General features: G+C 32.9%; 1 protein-coding gene and 1 pseudogene across 2 annotated transcripts; both read right to left on the bottom strand.

The window, feature by feature from the left end:
• Positions 1–203: 203 nt before the first annotated feature.
• LOC148622885 (semaphorin-5A-like) lies at positions 204–6,683 on the bottom strand. Of its 2 annotated transcripts, none has more exons than XM_088573168.1 (6): positions 6,406–6,683; positions 5,938–6,150; positions 4,770–4,943; positions 3,985–4,110; positions 3,267–3,288; positions 204–2,358 (listed from the first exon to the last, which is right to left on the bottom strand). In XM_088573168.1, the coding sequence occupies exons 1-6, from the start codon at positions 6,602–6,604 to the stop codon at positions 2,046–2,048; spliced, it is 1,047 nt and encodes a 348-aa protein (XP_088429294.1). In that variant the 5' UTR covers positions 6,605–6,683; the 3' UTR covers positions 204–2,045. The 2 variants fall into 2 exon arrangements, with proteins under 2 accessions (XP_088429294.1, XP_088429295.1); XM_088573169.1 differs by having other exon boundaries at positions 5,938–6,108; positions 6,406–6,678.
• Positions 6,684–15,712: 9,029 nt separating this feature from the next.
• LOC148622886 (uncharacterized) lies at positions 15,713–17,981 on the bottom strand (annotated as a pseudogene).
• Positions 17,982–18,289: the final 308 nt, after the last annotated feature.

An 18,289-nucleotide genomic window follows, 5' to 3' on the forward strand; every position in this document is an offset into this window, starting at 1 on the left:
AGTTAGATGTCCAGTGTGTGTAATAGTGGTCAAGGGAATGTTGAAATGTTTTAAAACTACGCCAAATACTATAGTAGTATACTTCTTCGTTACTGACCAATGTGAAATAACTGGCTTATAACGAAATAAAAAAAAACACAAAAAAAAACAAAAAACAAAAACAAAAAACAAAAAAAAAAGAAAAAACAACACGCACATAATTTATTATATTTATTCACCAGCTATTAAAAACAATATCATAAATACATAAGTTGTATTTTTTAAAATAATTTTTACAATATTTATTTTTCATTTATATTCATGGTTAAATCTAGTTCTTCATTTTTCTAATAAAATAGCAATTACGTAATTTAGAATAGAATATGCGTTTCAAACATTTCTGGCAATAATAAGGAACCATATCAGTGAACATATAATTTTAGTATCTTATTTTTAAACTGCAATGTTGGAAATTAAAAGTGGCATATTAGTTGATATACTTCAATTCTTATACGGAAACTTGAAATCTAATCTGTCTTGTGTCTGTGTTATTTAAATATATGAACTACCTAATGAAAGTGACATCCCTACCAATGTATTTAATTTTGGCCATAAACTACCGATCCTTAAGCATATAAGAAATGTAAATGGACTACTTTGAAAATAATGCTTAGGCTGTAATTATGCAATTCAGGGAATTCATATTATAATAATAAACTGAAAAAACAATGTGTGTTATGAAATTTGAAATGGAATATTCTACTATTTTATTTTATTTTTATTTTTATAGAAGACGAAGTCCTCATAATGGTAATCAATACAATTTTAACCTTTAACTCAGACATTCCGACAGGACATTATTTTGTAATACCGTGTGAGTATATTTATTAGTTTCGTATTTTTAACAAAACAAAATGTTAATCTGTTTATAGCCCACATCACAAGTTTTGTGAAATTATAAATATAATCAATTCTCTATTGATGTTTATTTACAAACGGCACAAATATGTTTAAAAACATCATCAATACATTAATTTTTTTTCAAGTCACACCTGCCTCATTGGATATTTACAGATTCAATCATTAATTGAAAAGTATACAATTTCAATATGAATTATCTTTAAAAAGAGCCTAAAGCAAACATTTCACCCGGAAAGTTAGATAAAGAGTTTGGACTGCCCCTCAACAGAAATTTGAATAATTGTATACTTCATCAGTAGTGAAATCATTCAATCAGTATCATGCAATTGTGTTAAGTATACGAACAGAAATATACGGTTTCAGCATTATGACAACCATGTCAATTTTAGTTTAAAAAATATATATCTCACTCTTGATGGTTCGACTTTTCTCTTTAATCATTTCTCGTTGTGATAACCACAATTGACAAACGTCTACTATATACACCAGACTTATAGTGAGAGTTCATTTCCCTATAGTAACATTAAAGTCAGAAATAATGACATACGTACTTTTATCAATAGTAATATGATTTGCAGATTACTTCGAAAAAAGCCGAAGATGCATCGATATGGTCAATAGCATGCATGGTAAATTGTCCATAATTAAAATTATGAATGATTTACTCACTCTGCTAATAAAAGCTTAGGCATGATATTTTGTCGAAACCTATTTTTGGCCTCTGTAAATACCCTGATATTGTTGGATGTAATTAGTCAAAAAATTTGGAAATACTGTTTGAGATTAGTAAAAATAATGGTATATAGCATCTAATACTTTACGTTCTGACTATCAAACAGGTAAAGTTTAAAGCTGGTCTGACTTGTGTAACATAATGCATTTACTTCTTTTACCACTGACGTATGTTGCTAATGATGCTTCATTAACACTCTATTCTTGAATCTTCTTTTTTACAAAATTAATAGAGAAAAGATAAAAAGCTAGCATTTTGTTGATGTTGAATTTTTTAATTATTATTTTTATAGCAGATATTGCATTTAATCTAAATCCGTATATCGTTATCTTTGAAATTATCAATGGTGGCTCGGTTATATCATGTTAACATATAAACTTTGGTCAAAGAGAGATAATTCAATGTTGAACACTCAGATTAACATATTAGAGTATGGGCTAGATGGTTGTGTAGATTGGATTGATTTACCCATCACAACATTGACGTTATCAACTTCAATATTTGGTTCATTTGGTGATCTTTGTCTTTCCATGCCAGCATTTGAACAGGTTTGTAATTTTGTATTCGATTCTGTATTTATCTGTTGAACCTCAGGGAGTTCGTCATACGGATTTGACCGTCTCGATGTTTTCAACTCTTCATATTGTCTGGGTACATCCACATTTTGGTCTTTGGTAATTGATGAGTTTGTTTCTGTCAACTCACTTTCTTTAATTCCGTTTTTTCTAAGTGGACATGACAAAAGTATATGAATTCAAAAACTACTTATTGTGGCTTTGATAAGCTGTTGTAGTTTGGTTTCTTAAAAGTTTAAACCTTATATTTTTGAATGATACGGATCAAGTTATCAGCAGCGTATTATGCTTTCAAATGTGTTCCAATGTCCTACTCGAGATCAATGGATAACTATTGACCATACTATACGACAATCGCAATCACTTTTCGTTCTGTATTGTCAACTTTCCTTTCAAGTGTGACAACAACCCCAACAGTACCTGTATATGCAGTTTTCAAATCACAACATATACAGACTTTTTGTACCGCGATATACTTCTTACAATTAGGCACCTGTAACATGTTTATGTAGCTACAAGATTGAAGTCATTGCTATAGAAGTTTTATGGTCGTCACCGTGAATTCTTTGACCATTACAGTGTATCCACCTGTACCACGAGAACCGACTTGTTTAATGTGTCATAATTTTCCTTTCATCTTTTGTCTACCCTGGACTTGACTTTTTATCAGCAATTCGGCAGGTGTTTCCAGAAAATCAGAGTACTCTTACCCTACCGGTGCTCCTGGTCCATACTCCTAGTTTTAGTGGAGTCCGAGTGGCTCATTTACTTTGGTTTCTTTGTACGTATTATTTCGGTTATTTTATGTTTTTTGGTGTGTATGTGTGTCTGTTTCCATGTCTGGTATTTGTCCCTGGATTACTTTTTTTTTATTTCCGGTAGAATCTTGATAACTCTTCCATTTTATAGATAGAGGGAAAAATTGCAAAATAATCTGGTATACTTCATTACATATTTTTTTTATAGAAATACACTCGTCTTTTGTTGATATGTTGATGTAATGTTGCGAAGTAATGATTGATATATATCTGTACATATTTTTTTATAGACTACTGTACCTTTTGTCTGAATGCTTTCTTTCTAAAAGTTTAAAAAAAATATTACTCATTGTTTTACGATAGATAGAAAAAATAAATTGCAAAATATATAAAAGAAATAACAATCCAAATAGCAAGTTGTTCGTTCCAGAATTGTAGGAAATTTGTTTTCTTAACCATATGAAACATTATTTACTGATTTAAAATAATAGTTATTGTCTTTGACACTACATGTTGAAAATATAACATTTACACAAGTATTGATAGAGTAATCAAAGGAACCAAGGTTATAGCTGTAATCAAAAGAATGCAACACAGGGACAAAGACCAGACATGGAAAACAGACACACACAACAAATAACATAAAGTAACTAAAATCATACATAGAAAGTAACAAAAGCAAATGAGCAACTCGGACTCCACTAAAAACTCGGAGCATGAACCAGGTGCACCGGTAGGGTAATCGGTAGGGTTGATGTCATTTCTTGGCTTGAAATGCAAATTAAAGTAACCATTTAAGCTTCGAAAGGAAAGCTTCGTAATATGTCATAATTCAAAGCGTTAATGTATCTTCGAGAAAAGTTGCTGTTTCTATATTTTTATGTTCTTTCGAACTGTAAATGAGAAGGAAAAATACAAAACTGGTGAAAGTTGAGACATAATACGAACGAAATAACATTTTTGTTTTATTATTTACAACACTTTATGAAATTCAATGTTTAATACAAAATCTACTAACCTGGTAGATGCACCTTCCGTTTGATACAAATCATGATCCCAATAGATACAAAACTTAACACTACCACGGTGGAAATAGTAACAGCAATTATTATAGTTCTAAAGGATGAATCATCCTGAAGTTTCTCTTAAACATAAATAAAATATCAAAATATCATATAAAGTATCACAAAAAGTATCACAAAAAGTAGTTAAAATAATACCAGATTGTAAAAGAGTATAAGAGCTTTCATAAAATAATCTGTATCAACCTTAGAATGTCAAGGTAAACAAGTTATTCGAATGTTTTAATAGGAGATAAATGTATCATAATTAAAGATTGATTTTACTTAAAGTTTTTAGCTTCCAAGTTGCTCAAATTGGCTTTGTTGCTTTTTTTTTGTTATTTTATGCTTTTTTTGTTATGTGTGTCTGTTTCCCCCGTCTGCTCGTTGTCCCTGGATTACATTATTTTGATTACTGCTAGAATCTTGCTTCCTTCAATTACCCTTTAGCAGCTTAGACATATAACACACATAATCATATTTGATATTGAATTATCATTTGATGAAAATAACGATAAACCTTTGTTCAGCTATATGACAATGCGTATATCCATACCTTCAAAGGGTTTAAAAAGGTATTTTTTAAAGTTCATATAAGATAGTAAACACTTAGCCGAAAGTCACATTTGTGACTGGAAAGCCACTCTTTGTAATTTATTACATTAGATTTATCTTGTTATATGGCCTATCTTAAAGTAAATATTTAGATAGGACTAAATGAAAGTGATACAAGGAATTTTACCTGAACACGTCGTATTTGCACTACATTTGATAGTTTCATATGAAGGCGGGGAACAATGTTTACCACCGTAGTAAGGCTTTGGGTCATTACATTCTCTTGTTCTTGTTTTATAACCTTCCCCACAAGAAGCATTACATCTCAACCACTCTGACCATGTTCCCCACTGTCCATCAACTTCAAAGTTTACAATAAAGAAATGTGTTAAAGCATAGCCATGTATACAGTATTTTGACTATTTAGCCTGAAATATTAAATTTGAGCTACTTTGGTTAGAACAGAATACACCCGGAAGTTGATAGTATAGACCAAATGACATGGTGAATGGGTGTATTTCAACCCAATTTTACGTAGGATTCAGAGGAAATGGTTAAATGCTGCACTATCGTCGTTTTTCCCCAAAGGAACCCACAAGACTATTTACAATAAGATTTTTAGAAGAGGGTTAAGTTTCTACAAGATTGAAGTCATCACTACAGGATTTTTATGGTCGTCATCATGAACTCTTGAATCGCTACGATGTATTCATCTGCACCGTGAAAACTTATTTGTTCAACGTGTCAAACGTTTTCGTCCCTCTTTCGTCTACCCTGGACTTTACTTTTTATGAGCAATTCGGTGGGTATTTCTAGAGAAAACAGAGGACGTTTTCCGGTGCTGTGATATTGTATTCAGTGTTACAGAAAAACGAATCTAGAATGTTAAGAATGAGAAAGTGTTATCCATTAACCGACTACAACGTTTGGACCAAGAAAACAGAAACAGTACTATAATTAACACATAACCTGCAGGAGAACACACATAAACTCAGTAACCATGGCCATTAAAAAAACTTAGGGTTTTATCACGTTCATTGGATGAATAAGCGTCCCCTGCTTTTCTTGAAATATAAACTGAATTGTTCTAATGATGCAAAAATCCGGGTTTAAGGGAAAAAGTGAAACATCGAAATTGTGAACCATTCTGTTTTCATGATGGAAACAAGCATCTTATTACAATTATCGGGGTCATGTTGTCTACCGTAAAAGTTTAAAAGTGATGATTGTAGTCATGTTTCTATAGCTAGCTTACATGTATTTAGAAGAATAAGCATTCGAATAACTAAAGCTCTTCTACTTGTTTTAAGTTTCGATCAAAATATAAGTAGCCGTAATGAAAATATCTTACTCACTTGGACATGAATGTGTATTGCAGAATCCGGTTTCGTTAGTTGATCCAGAACAGTAAACTCCACCATAAGAAGGAGGAGGATTACGACAACTTCTAAAACGTACATACTCTCCAATACTACAGCTTCTAGAGCATACACTCCATGGTGACCAGTTAGTCCATTGACCATTTACTGAAATAAGGAATGTTAACCAGTTAGTCCATTGACCATTTACTGAAATAAGGAAGTTGACCTGTTAGTCCATTGACCATTTACTGAAATAAGGAATGTTGACCAGTTATTCCATTGACCATTTACTGAAAATAGGAATAATCAATAACGTTTAAAAGTGAAGAAAGATGCAGATATTACGATATTTTTAAAAACACAAAACACTGTGATTTGTTTAATTATAAAACTATAATTTACTAGAACTATATGAAAAACAAAAATAGAGCGTAAACCAAATATGTATTCAACGTGATATACCTGGGCAGTTTTGTGTATTGCATTTGACTTCTTGGGACGAGGATCCAATACAACTGTTCTGATCGATACAACTTCTCGTCCTTCTTTTTGTACCAGTACCACACGACCTTGTACATGCTTGCCAATCCGACCAACAACCCCATTCACAAGATACAGCTGCAATCAAATGAATAAGAACAAAAATAACTATCGATGACATCTCCGAAATTAAGTTCCGAGGTTAAAACGAAAAAGGAAGTTTTATTTTTTTACACATGCTTATCAAATAGGAAGTGTTGCACATGAATAAACATGATAACTTTATAAATTGGGTCTATAAATAAATTCAAATGTTCAACATTTTAAGTTTTATTAATATTTATCAATTTATTATGGGATTGCTTTAACTGTAAAAAAAAATATCAGTTTTGAATTGCATATACGTTGTGGTTTCTTACAGCTTTTTTTGCTGCGAAATAGAAAGTCAATAATTTTTTTTTTGCTCACTTTTTTAATAAATAAAAGAAAGACAATAATCGGAGCTATGTATAGAACCCCCTGCTAACCCACGTAGTAACAGTCCCGTAATCATATCATCTATACCTGTTTCAATGAATATATATGGATTATTGTATACTTCAGTTGGAAAAGATTTAACGTTTATGAAAAATAGAAATGACTTTTTTTTGACAGTACACATTTTATTCGCCAGTTGTAATACTAAAACCATTACTGTTGATTGTACAATGCAAAGTTGTTCCGGATAATGTCTCGACCACCGGGGATATAGGAGACTTCCTACTATAAAGGCTTTTTTAATTATAGGTGGTTGTCATACATTTTTCTTTGCTCCTCTGTTTTTTAAATAATGATAACAATGAAAGCAAATACGCATGTGTTAAAGAGTCAAACAATACCTCTCGAGTTACGTCATTTCCGACAGGACGTGTTAAGGCCATTCATGTTTTACTCCACTGACCTTTTATCCTTATGATATGTATCGCAATGTATAATTGCAATGCATTTGTTCCTTAAAGTTCGAAGTAAATATCGGGAGAAAACAATTAACGAGCTTTTCAAAGAAGCCTTAGTATATAGTACATTCACGATGGCTTTGTCTTTGCGGTCTCTATTTCAGTATTCTCCATTATAAACAAAAATGAAGCATTTCACTTTTGAACGCGCACCGTGCAGGTCCGGGTGTTAAAAGAATAGGCCTGCAGCAGCGCTAAGCTTATCGTAAAAGGCGACTAAATAGTGCTCAGAACACTACCCGGGGGCTAGGGCGCTCTGCCCACAGAGCAATTGGGATGTGTGCCCCAGGTGATAGAATGGGGTACCTCTGGCGTGTTACATGCTGGGGTTGTCAGGCTATAATACGGAAAACCTGACCCCAAACCATAGTGGTGCACCGCGTTGGGAAAGATGCCACGGTTCTCGCACGTTAAAGAACCCTGCTGGGTATTCTCCCGGAGTAGAAACCATAGGGCTCCGCCACAGGAGGCTAAATTGCCCGACCCTACCTACTACCTACCTCTCCCTATTTCCAGTAGCAATCAAAATTTGTCGACCCCATTGTCCTTGTGTCCAATCCCTTTTTCATTTCATCATCATTTCATGTTCATTTTATCATCAATGTCATGTTCATCGTCTGAATATAGCTGAAGTATTGCTGCTCGGACGTTAAACCCCAACAAACTTTTTAACGCTTAACCTACCATTCTGTCGACTGAAAAACGATACTCACCAACATACCATTAAAGCTGAAATCATGCCTAGCATAGACTACCACAAACAAGACATATTATCTAGAAGTCTATAGAAAAGAAAATCAACGATATCACTTCAGTGATAAATGCTTTATTATTCCATTTATTGTTCTTAGAGAAAGCTATTAATAAATGATCAATTCCTTGTTAACAAAAGATAAAAGTAATGATAACAAAAATTATGATTGTTACATATCAGTCATCGCTTTGATCACTTTCATGATATTTATTTGATTAAAAGAATATTTCAGAGAACAAACGCATAAAGAGAAGATAATAGAACGACCTTTGAAGATATACCATCTCAAAAGCATAGCGTTAAATACGGTTTGAAGATATACCATCTCAAGAGCATAGCGTTAAATAAGGTTTGCTTTATTTTGTCTTACAGTTTTCGGTTTGTGTAACCTTAATGTAAATAATTCATTTAAATGTTTGCTTGTCAATAATATCATCGCAAAACTTCCACAGGAGACGTTAGAAAAGTTACAACAGATGCCTATAAACTAGTGACCTTTCATGACGAATATATAACGACTTAAAAGTAGCGTGTTTCTTGGCAAAGTTTTGATATTTTTAGGCTTTGAGAAAAAAAAATCTTTTTCTAGTTTATAATGAAAATTTTTCTGCTCTTGGAAATGAAAATAATGAGATAATGTTTCCTCCATAAAGCTACTTAATGGGATCAGGTGTTCATATCATATTCTAAATATCTGGTTTGTGATTTCCGTTTTGTTTTTTGTAAAATCTTTAATCATGTATGCTTTACAAAGGTCAATTTATTATTTTTTATAATTTTTTATTAGAAATAAGTAAAAAGTGCAAGATAAACCGTTTTTTTTTTATTTTTGCATGACTGCTGAATTGTTCAATAATGCATTTGAAATTGAAAGCAATATTGTATTTTTACAAATTACCAGTAACAATATACTAAAAAAAGCAGCAATATTTCGGCTATATATAGGCGGTGAATATAAAATAGATTATAAAATGAACATGACAGCCCTAGTATGTAACGCGCCAGGGGGTACCCCATTTCACCACCTGGTGCACACATCCCAGTTGCTTTGTGGGAAGAGCGCCTAGCCCCGGCTAGGTTTCTGAGCACTATCTAGTCGCCTTTTATGACAAGCTTACGCTGCTGCAGGCCTATTCTTTTGACACCCGGACCTGCACGGGGCCTTAACGTTATAGTATACACATCTGTATGTAATGTAATGAAAATAAAGAAACAAACATTATTGTAAGACAGCTGAGCACATAAAAAATGTAAAAAAAACACTTGATTAACAAAGCATCATTTCAATTATCAAAGTATAATAGAATACATATATTTAAGGAAATTTTCACAAAATAGTCTATACTACGTACTTGTTCTATTTTTCGTAATTCATTGTATATCTATGCAATATCTTTAAACTAAATGCTTGTTTCTTTAGTTTATTATGATCATCGAACATTTTACATCATTATATACCTAGGCCTAGAAGTAACGAATACGTATTGTATTAAAGAAACTAAAAAATCTTCTGATATAGCTAATCTCAAATCTGAAACCTGTGTTTTGCGCCTTACAAGTAAAAATATTATGTGTTAGTAGTCATAACTACTGAATATTTACTCAACTGGAGTGTTTATAAAGGCGTTATAATCACGACAAGATTAGTTGTATAATTCAATAAAAGAGTTATCCAAGTTAATTTGCCAGAAAACGATATTGATCAACTGAATCGCGTTTAGATCAGAAGATACTGCAAGAAGATTTGGCATTTACATCAGGCTATTAATCTTCCAATTAGTATTGAAAGAGTACGTAATGATATATCATATACTTAACGAAAATACAAAACTTCTATATCACGAAGTCACTTTTAAACTTAAAATTATGGCACTAAACAAATTGTTCACGCCATCATCGCAGAAACCTCATTATCGTGCATCGACATTTACTTTTGCTACTTTGTATGCAATATGTTGGTTATTTTATGTGCGGTCTTCGTCCCTGGATTATATTCTTTTGATTTCCGGTTGGTTGCATTGAATTACTCTTTCGACGAGGTGACTGTAAATAACACTAAAATGATAAAACAAAAAAGATTCGTATCGAAGGTTATTGACTAAATAAATTATTAATAATTAATGCTTCAAAGACGAACAAAATGATTTCTTGGTGTCATTCAAAATAAGCATGAAATGAAGCATTCTTGCAATTAAACCTTACTTCTCAGTTGCTAGCGGTATAATAAATGAATCGTCTTGACAATGTTTTGGTGTTAAACTTTTACATTGAAATGACTTTCTACGTTGCCTGTAATTTTCCTTTCTTTTGGAACATCAAAATATCTGTAGGAATTGAATTAATATCACAATATATCTTGTTGTGGGAGTATGAACCAATAAGCAATAAGCTTGTATTATAATCAATTATTCAGTTAATGTTTATGCAAAGGTAAAGACAGGAATGTTTTATCTTTGTTGTAACAAAAAAAGCCCAGCATATTGACACAGCCTATGTTTTCGAAGCAGTCTCACTGAATTAAACATGAAAATTGATATACTGTACTACTGTTAATTGTGTAGTTTTAGCTTTTTTTTTAATACTATATACGCTTCGTTTTGTTTGCAGATAGTGTTTTGTTATGACTACTAAATTAAACATACATTTTGTCCTTATTTAATTTATCATCTGTTCGTTTTTATTGGATAAATGGAATATATATAGGTATATATATTTGATGCAGATCAATATTTTGATATTATACAACGGTCGATGTACTCTCAGCAAATTCCGTTGTTATTCTTATATACAATAATTGGAAAATGTTGTGTCTTGTCACTCTTCCCTGATTGACATTAAGTCCATACTGATATTGCAACAGTCCTATCATCATTGAATAATAGAATAAATACTTCTCACAATCTTTTTTCCACTTTTATTCTGTACAAATTATTACATTCAGGATATATATGTAATTAAAACAATTATGCAGAGACCAGATAACATTTTGTAGTCTTTGTTTTAACAGGGTTAACATGGTGCTGAAAGTCTACTTTGTGTTTAAGAAGAAGTTGAAGTTTATCTGTCATACAAATAAATGTTTACCGAACTGATAGGCAAACTTAAGGCGATAGTAAAACGGCATAGTCGAGAGTTAGAACGTCTACTTAACAAATGACAATATTACAGCAAAACACAAAAAGTTTAAAACACTGCAAACAGGCGTTTCACGTGGACATTGTCGGTTAAACCAGGTTAAAAAGCACACTTGACCTCCCGCTTCCATTATAATTTGGGGTTTCTGTTATATTGCCATACAAGCATGCAGCACCGGGCATGTTAATATATATCAAAGAAGTCATTACCTTTCAAATTGGACTGTAAAACAGGCTTAATAAGACATTTTCTAACTGCAGAAATACCTTTATTAAATGCGAAAATAATGAATGCTAAGGTCACAGTAAAAGTGTCCGGTGTCAAAATATATATAGGAAGAACAAAATGAGAGACATAAAAAAATAAATAAAAAAGATAAGAATAAACACAACATCTAGGTTACAGACCACCAATTCAACCAATGAGCATTTGGAACGTACGCAGAAATTACCCCTGTTCCTCATAGTGCTGTGAAAAACGTTCTCATGTTATTTAAAAAATTTAAACAGTTTCTGAAAGGAAAAACATTTCTGTACATTTTGTCGGTGCATTATGCTTCTTGTGATGTGAAGCCTAATCTCCATAATGGTTTCTAAATATACCCCTATCTTGTGAAAACACTGGGATTTCCCATGCTATTTATAGACCCTTCACTTCCGGTGACCAGTACTGCACTGCAAGTCTGCTAACCCCACATGCCATTCTGAGGATTGTGAGCTGACATATGTAGAATCATGCTGATATATAGTCCTCTGCAGGTTAAAGTTAAGGTAAAGTCCAGAGAAGCCATTGAATATTGTCAAATTAGCATAGAAGCCTATGGGAAGTGGAATTAGTGGTTTCTAGCCTCAAATGAGTGACATAACATAGTTATCCATGACTTGAATATAGACAAAAAATTTCACAATGTACACTTGATGAATAGACCTTTCGCAAACTAGATGTTGATTACAAAACGAAGAAATAAAATTATTTCAAGAGAATTAAACCTGTCCATTTAGTAATCAAGGAAACCAAGATTTTATCGTAAATTTAAAGAATGTAATCCAGTTACAAAGACCAGAAATGGAACAGATATCAAGGGAACCAAGTTTCTAGCGGAAATTCCTGTCAAAATTTTTCAGGATCCACTTTGAATTAATATCACTACGGGAATAACAGGTGCTGTGGTAGGACTGGAGACTTTCTTTGACAGTTGTGAGTAGTGAAGTTAAAAGTTTTGAAAGAGGTTTGGTGGTACATTTTGCTGATCCAGCTATGTAGCGTTGTTTGTATGGATTCTTGTGGAGTTTACGAATTCAGTACATAGACAGTAATCACAATCATCATCTTCGATAGGGAGACCAAAACAGGATAGCACTAATTTAATGGTTTTCCACTATCTCTTTTTGAAGAGTTTAGTGACAGTATAGGTCTTATCACTGCTATTATTTTCTACGTCTTCCTCTAAAAATAAACATTGGATGAAATACGTTCTGCAGACAAAAAGACAAAAACAATGTTGTTTTGGGCTTTGTCTGCTGGTACGATAAGATATTTGTCATGTATAGTAAACAATGTTTTTGCTAATTCGGAGTCTTTGAAAACTGATGTAGCATTGACACTCATATGACCTACTTAAAACTTTCATACGTTTCAAAATTAAAGACCGCATGGCCTTAACCCACTCTGACAGAGAATCAATGTTCTTCTTGTTCTCGTTTTATTCATTTTTTGCGTAGTCCTCCACGGCATCCATATGAACTTTACACTATGGAAAACAGACACACACAACATGCACCGGTAGGTGAAGCATCCCCTGCTTTTCTGGACACACTCGCCGAGTTGCTAATAAAAAGTCAAGTCCAGAGCAGACGAGAGAGCAAAGGAAAACTATGACACGTTGAACAAATTCGTAGACAAAGCTTTATTCTATTAGTATTTCTTATACATTTTTTTACTTTAAAAAAATGACAAGTTTTAAGGTATACACTTTACTCCATATATATAATTACTAATTATAAAGTAATAACTAAAATTCATATTAAGTTGCCGATAGCCCGACAAGTCTAGAAGACACCGGATTTATTACTAAATCTATCTAAATCTATAAATATATATATAGTATTACATAATGTGATAACATGAAAAGCAATATGAAAAACAGTATATTGTAAATAAATACTATGTATATTAGGTATTCAATGTTCAAATACATTGTACTTATGATACCTATATTTGCTTCGGAAAAAAAAATTTTATCAATAAAAAATGAATTAAAAGAATAGAAAACAAAAAATAAATGCTCTATCACTGACGATACCGCCGGCCAGGAAAAACCACAACAGTCAAACTTCATCTTTGTGGAGTGAAAAATGCGGAAACCTGTGTCCAAAGCCCAATGCTGGGAAGATCGCCTCAAGAGGTATACTTTGGACAGTATTAAAAAAAAATAATAAAAAAGGTTCTGGAAAGAAAAATTAAATAAATAGATAAATACTAAGTAAAATAAAAAATAACGATTGAAATTACAAATATATGGAAAGCAAACAAAAATCTTTTGAATAATAAGCGGCAAAAAACCGTACAATATATGAAAATATATTGTTGGAAATTTGACTTTACTGAAGATGGCTAGAGAGTGATTTAAATGGGAAAAAATTCCCGCACTATTAAAAACACACGTGACATACAAGCCACACAATATCACGTGACATATGAACCGTTAATACAATAATTTTCCTTTATAATTCGAAACGCGGACAATTATAAGTATACACTTTACTCCATATATATAATTACTAATTATAAAGTAATAACGAAAATTCATATTAAGTTGCCGATAGCTCGACAAGTCTAGAGATCCACAAAGAAAGGGCTGGCTAAGGAAGTAAAAAATAAATTACAATCCTAATTTTTGAGAAACTGACATTCTTTTGTCAAATGAATCTTCTATATAATCATCTTTACTATAATCAGATTTCCAGCGACCATGTCGCTTAATACATCTATCGTTTACATCTGATTTCGCAGCTGCAGATGCTCCAACTGAACGTAGAGAATGTAAGCCTAAATTTAAATCTGGAGCTACTAATTTCAATCTTTTTACAATATTCTCTCTTGTAGCTGTATAACTAAGCTTTTTTATTTTTGTAAATGAGCTTAGCATTACCCTTAGATCTAAAAATAGGTTTAAACAAAAAATGTTCAGAGCTACTGTCCAAGCCGGACAATAATAAATAACGTTTGTACATGTTTACAGGACAGGCGGTACTATTGCCTTTGGAAATCAAAATCTCGTTACCCTGCCTATACTGATCAGTTTTGCTATTAGCAAGAAAAATAGAAATATAATTGTCAAAAAATTTTACATTTTTACAAGTCAAAGAGCTTAATTCGTCAAAACTAAGAAAACCAGCGTAGCCTAAAAGAATCATTGTCAAATCTCTTACTACCAAAAGATCACATGAATTTTCAAACATATTACACAAGTTAAAAAGCATCTCGCTGTCAACTGGGTCTTTCTTAATTATTGGTTTACCGTTAATACGTTTAGAAGATTCTAACAATGACTTAACAAATGTATTGTCTGAAGAATCAACGTAACCGTTTAATTGATGTGCCCACTTAATGGAATAATAAGCTGAATTAACAACGGAAGGCGACGAATGTTTATCAATCAAAAATGTTATATACAAAGCTACATGTATTGGGTCTGCAGGCAACTCTGAAAAACCATGAGCGTTAATGAAACACTTCCAACGATTGAAACCAGCAAAGAACTTCTTCGACGTGTTTTCACTCTTTGAATCAACAATAAAAGTAGTCATCTTACTGGCTAAAGTTTTTAATAAACTGTCTGGTCCTATTCCACTAGACTCCACCCTGCTTTCCACATTTTGAATATGCCGTTTTTCCCGGCACCTTTTACAATTGCCTTATTGCAAGGCAAATAATCAATATCGGTTATAAATTCTTTGAAAATATCTTTGCTCGAACAAATAAGCGGCCAATATGGGGCCGATTTCCATTCTGGTAGTATCGAAGTACCTTGTGCCTTTTCGAAAACCATCTTGTTTACTACTTTAGCAGCCTGCGAAGGTGGAGGCACCAACCAATTTATATCGCTTTGCCATGATTGACCAAAGGCGTCAATGGCTTCTGTCCCCGGACACCATATTTTCGAGTTAAATCGCAAACATTGTGTATTATAATGCGTTGCGAACCTATCAACGTCGTGGGGTCCCAATTTTAATCAAATTTCAAAAATAAATCTTGGCTTATGCCCCAGTCGTCATAATCAGTATATCTACTCAATTTATCAGTCTGTGTATTTTCCAATCTAGTTACCCAATTAGTTTGTATAGTCATGTTTCTTTGTTTGCATTCATTGTGTATATCAATAGCTATATTTTGCAAATTTCTCTTTTTCCTACCTACCTTAAATTTGAACTACATTTTTTTTTACCCGTGTTTACCTTCACGGATTTGTTTACCATGTCGTTATTACATGTATTCAAAACCCTTCTAACGGCCTCAAGTTCTCGCCAAGTTGAACTTTCAAAAGGTTCATTGGCTACCCAGTTTCCAAATAGTTTCTGGCTCTCAAAATGAGCACTAAAATCATTGGACACAAGTCCACCAAAGCCTACATCTGAGGCGTCACAAAATATTTCAATATCAAATATTTCTTTGAAATTAACTGTGTTCATATCAACACCCATATCATTTAAATTTCTACATGAACTTTCCCAAAATTGAAGTTCATCTATTGCCTCTTTGGTAATTTTGACACGAGCATTCCAACTGGCACTGTCCTGTACACAACTGTACAAAAATCTAGTGTATAATCTGACATTATTTCCAAGAACAATTTGCATGGATATCAACTGACCTATAATACTGGCTAAAACTCTTGCCCAAACTAATATTTTTCCTTCGCTGATCTTTTTTAAAAGTTTTACAACGCTGTTTTCAGCTTTATCTACCCTTTCATCACTGACAAATATTTTCCAATGTTAGTGTCCCAAATATATCCTAACCATTTTAACTTTTGGCTAGGTTCCCAACAACACTTTTCATGTGCAATTAAAAACCCAAGTTTCTCTAATTGAGTCTTAACTATGAGGCTACTATTCAAACATGAATCAAAATCAATGCCTCCTCCCAATCCATCATCTAAATACATAATAATTCGTTGGCCATTTGACCTCAAGTGTTTTACTACTTCACGCAAGACTTTTGTAAAGATAAAACCAACTGTGGCTAAACCAAATGGTAAGACATTGAAAACGTAATACTTTTGTACACCACTCAATATCCAACAAAAACCTAAAAATGGTTTGTGTATATCGCATATTTGAATATGATGATATGCCTGTTTAAGATCATAACTATATAAAAAATCATTTTTTATGAAACATCTCACGAGCGACTGTAGTCTCTTCGTACTTAAATCTAAATGTAAACAAGTGTTTATTTATGTGTCTGCAATCTAGAACAAGTCTGGGTTTACTCGACTTGTTAAACGCTACAGTTAATGGATTAATAACATATGGTTTATCTTTAACTTCTCTGAAATGCAACCTTTCGATAATAAATTGTTTATCTCTTTTATAAGAAATCTGAATTGTCTAAAGACGATCTGTTGTTTTTTTTAAAATGTGCCTGTTCTGGATCTGATTTAAAAGATATTTTGTAACCGTTATCTATTATGTCAAGCACGTGAACATTATCGGTAATCAATTTCCAATTATTGAAATTGGCCTTGAGCCTTCCGAATGGAGAAACAGGTGTTATGTCAGGTAAAAATTGCTCATGTGAAACGTTTGTAGAAGTTTCAATACACATTTCTGTGTTTGTTTTGTTGACTAATAAATTTTGTTCAGAAATCGAAGCAGACATTACTTTATTATTGTCAATTATATCATTAGGCAAATTAAATAAAAATGAACAAATACTCATCTTAGATTTCTTCTCCGGACAAGTGTCCGCCCAGTGACCCTTCTTTCCACACTGGAAACACCTTCCAGGCTTAGCAGCTGGTTCCTCCCTTTCTGATGTGTTCCTTGAGTAAGGCGTGCCTCTGCCTTTGCCTTTAATTTTCAATTTTTCGGCCTTGTTTTTGCGTTTCGCTCTCGATTGAGCCCTCAACATTTTCTTTTCATCTTCTGAATCGTCGGCAGTTGGGTTAGCGACGTACTCAGTAACAACTTTCCAACCCAACTGGGAGGAATCTGCGAGTTTAATTAACTTCTGTCTCTCGCGCACTATGTCAATACCTTCGGCGATTTTTGTCTTCGCGCTCTGCACAGCATCGTAACTAAGATCTGGAACTTCCAAACACGATTTAGCTTCCTTTAGTTTGGATAACACTTTAACTTCGTGACGATATTGGTTCTCGTTTTCCTTTCTTTGAAATGTGTAACTGTCAGTCATTGTTTCCTCAATTTTTGTCATTTGCGTTTGCGAAATTTCCTGTTGTGTTTGTTGTATGTTCGTCTGGAACAAAGCGAGTCTAGTGTCCATAAGTGTAGTAATGCTACTTAATAACTCCTGTGGTGAAGAAGAAACAGCGGTTTTCACTTCGCGAGAAATGGCCGCCCTAACCGGGCTTCCTAAATCGGTGTCCATGTTGACTGAAGATGGCTAGAGAGTGATTTAAATGGAAAAAATTTCCCGCACTACTAAAAACACACGTGATATACAAGCCACATAATATCACGTGACATATGAACCGTTAATACAATAATTTTCCTCTATACTTCGAAACGCGGACAATTATAATTACCTAAGACACTAGAGAAATAAAGAAATGCAATAGTAAAGGTATCTATGTATCTAAAACAATCGCTTTCGGACAATTCGTTTAGTTTTGTAAATCGTTTGTTGTTATGTTATCGATTATTCAGTCTTGTAAAATGTTTTAATAGACCTAAAGATTTTTGAAAATACGTTCAAAATATCTATGAATAGTATATTTCGTTATCATTTACTTAATTTA

The sequence above is a fragment of the Perna viridis genome, chromosome 3 (genome assembly GCF_037379345.1).
Source record: "Perna viridis isolate PV_CMFRI_1.1 ecotype Kerala chromosome 3, ASM3737934v1, whole genome shotgun sequence".
Taxonomy (NCBI): Eukaryota; Metazoa; Mollusca; class Bivalvia; order Mytilida; family Mytilidae; genus Perna; species Perna viridis.

Bases quoted from the DNA above. Each gene is read 5' to 3' on its own strand.
- LOC148622885 (XM_088573168.1), bottom strand. From the start codon at position 6,604: ATGTCATCGATAGTTATTTTTGTTCTTATTCATTTGATTGCAGCTGTA. The intron at 3,289-3,984 runs GTTAGTAGATTT...TTAAACTTTTAG, and splicing joins ACGGAAGGTGCATCTACCAG to AAAGAAAGCATTCAGACAAA. The intron at 2,359-3,266 runs GTACAGTAGTCT...ATGTCCACTTAG, and splicing joins AGAAAGCATTCAGACAAAAG to AAAAAACGGAATTAAAGAAA.